The 2,484-nt window shown below is 59.0% G+C and overlaps 1 protein-coding gene across 1 annotated transcript; it reads right to left on the bottom strand.

The window, feature by feature from the left end:
- Positions 1–336: 336 nt before the first annotated feature.
- On the bottom strand, positions 337–1,821 carry PNMA8A (PNMA family member 8A; the record flags this gene model as incomplete). The annotated part of the gene is made up of 1 exon (XM_082607239.1): positions 337–1,821. The coding sequence occupies one exon, from the start codon at positions 1,819–1,821 to the stop codon at positions 337–339; it is 1,485 nt and encodes a 494-aa protein (XP_082463365.1).
- Positions 1,822–2,484: the final 663 nt, after the last annotated feature.

Here is a 2,484-nt window from a genome sequence, read left to right as displayed (position 1 = left end):
AGTTTTCTGGGTTCTGTGGCTAAATCAGAACAGCTCAAGAGGGGAAGCAGGGAGAAGTGTCACTGGAAAGTTTTTTCACTTCCTTGGAACTTCTAAGTCCTTGAACATTTCCATCTCCCAAATAGGCCTCCAGAAAACTTCACCCTCAAAGCCACCTACTTTGACAAACAATATAACCCCAAATTATTCGATTCTTACTGAGGGAGATGGATCAGATGAAGTGTCAGGTGACCGGAGAAGACCACGGGGACACTCACCAACAAAAGACAGGTCAGTGGGTTTGCTCCGCCACCTCCTGTCCCCACAGGTGTCCCCAGTGTTGGCCTTCAGGGGCTCCTAGGAGGGGGGGTCAGGGCTCCCAGCCTCTAAAACCTCAACTGGTGTGTCACCCACTCCCTCCACTGCACTGGGGTCGTCCTCAACGACTATTTGACCCTGTGTCCCCTTGGGTTCCTCCGTCCCCACCTGCCCGTGCTGTTCCTCCCCCTTTGGCCACTTGTTGACACAACCCAAATGACTTCTGTTGTCATTCTCACCACTGGAGGCATGAGGAGAGCCTTGTGGCTTGGCCTTTGGGCCCTGGGAGGTTGAGGCTGGTGACTCAGCAGGCTGTGGGCTCCGAAGGGCCTTCTGATCCAATGCATCCCTTCTCGAGCCTTGCCCTTTCTTTGGAATCTCTGGCTTCTTCTTGGTGTCTTCTGAATCGACAAGGACATAAGAGACAGGGCCCAAGCTCACCTTCTTTTTCTTCCTCGTGGGAGCAGGGCTCTTTGTCGAGGCCCAGCCCATGGCCTTCTTTGGTGGACCCTCTGGACCACCATCTTGGTCTGAATCAGAGGCAACTCCAGGGCTCGCAGCTTCTGCCTGGGCATCGTGGGGCGGGCTGCTGGGAGACTTCCAGGCACATTTCGCTAGGGCCTTCTTCAAAGCTGACCCCTCCTGCTTCACACAGGGCTTTTTGTTCCTCCTGATATATTCTGATAGCTCCATATTTTCAGCCTCATCAGCTTCAGGATCCTCCAACAAGGCCGAGCTGTGGGAATGGTTACCTCTGGATTTCTTCCAGGGCACTGGTTCCTGCTTGGGAGTTTTTTTCTGCTTCTTTCTCCTGGGGCGAGCCTTAGCTCCCGCCTTTTGAACCTGAGGTTCAAGAGGGTCACCCTCACCTTCCACGTCATTCCAGCCGTCCAGGTTCTCCATCTTCAAGGCAGAGCCCACCTCTGCAGCCCACCCTGGCTCCTTCTTGACCTTCCTCGCTGTTGCCAAGGCCAAGGATGCCACTGCTTGGGCCTCAGCAACCTCTTGAGCCCTAGCTTCCTCCCGGCTGCGGATCTCGCCATCCATGCAGAAGATGATTTGCACCACCGCCCCCAGAAGCACCCCCAAAGCTTCTGCCCAGTTCTCTGGGGGCTGATTCCGGTTCTGGGGTGGTGGGGACTGGCTGAGCTGCAGCAGGCGGACCACATCCTCCCAGGTGCGCCCCTCTGCAGCCAGGAATTCGCTCAGGTTTTTTAAAAACTCAGCATCCTGGGTGGGGTCCCTACAGACCACTCTCCAGATGCCCCCCCTTCCTGGGAATTCCCGGGGTATGACTCTCAGATTCACACCCTCGCCTACCTCAATGAGGGCAGCTTTGGCATTCTCTTCTCTCAAAAAAATCTTGTTGAGCACACAGTATGGGCCCAGCGGGGAGAGGACCCCATTCAAGGTCTCCTCAATTTCCACTTGGCCACAGTCCTCCGGGATGCCTGTGACCAACAGGCACCTGTGGATGTCCACTTCCATCCCCCGGCACCAGTCCTCCAAAACGTTCACCGCCATGGTCGTAGACACCTGGCAGCTCGATTCCCACGTGTACTGAAGAGTCTACGACGGGGACCGGGACTGCAGCGGTCCCTAAACAGCAATCCTGTAAGGTGACAGGAGAGGGAGGTCAAATTCCCGGGAACACGGCCAGGCTCAGAGTTCTCAGCTGCCCCCTCCAAGGCTGGCCTGCAGGAGGCCTCGCGCTTTCCCAAGGCCTTCCTCCCCAAACCGGGCCCCGGGTGCTCACACGTGTCCTGGAATCGCCTAAAACCGCGACCGGCCTCCCCGGGGCCGGGCTCTCGGCCAGCCCGTCAGGGATGCGGCAGCCCCGCCTCTGACCGCCCAGACGGGCCAAGGAGAGGCCGCCGGGATGCAGCCGCTCGCCAGGTGCCAGCTCGGGCCACGCCGGCACGGATGCTCTGGGCCAAGCGCCCGAGACGACAGCGTCCGCCCCCGCTCGGACAGGGCGCGTCAGGTGGCGTCTCGCCTGGTTCCAGGCAGCTGCGCTGAGCCGAGGCCGGCGTCCCAGGGCGCGCTTGCGCACTTGCTCCCGCGTAGTACCCGCGGTCTCCATGGCAACCGGTGGTTGCAAGCTAGCGCGTGGGCTGTGCAACTGGGCCTGGGGAATCGCGTGGGAGTGCGACTGTTTACCTATTCACCGAGCCCGAGGTCTGCATG

Source organism: Mesoplodon mirus (genome assembly GCF_964341445.2).
Source record: "Mesoplodon mirus genome assembly, chromosome: 19".
NCBI classification, from domain to species: Eukaryota; Metazoa; Chordata; class Mammalia; order Artiodactyla; family Ziphiidae; genus Mesoplodon; species Mesoplodon mirus.
The sequence above is the reverse complement of the archived record's forward strand: the minus strand, read 5'-3'. Positions and strand labels throughout refer to the sequence as shown.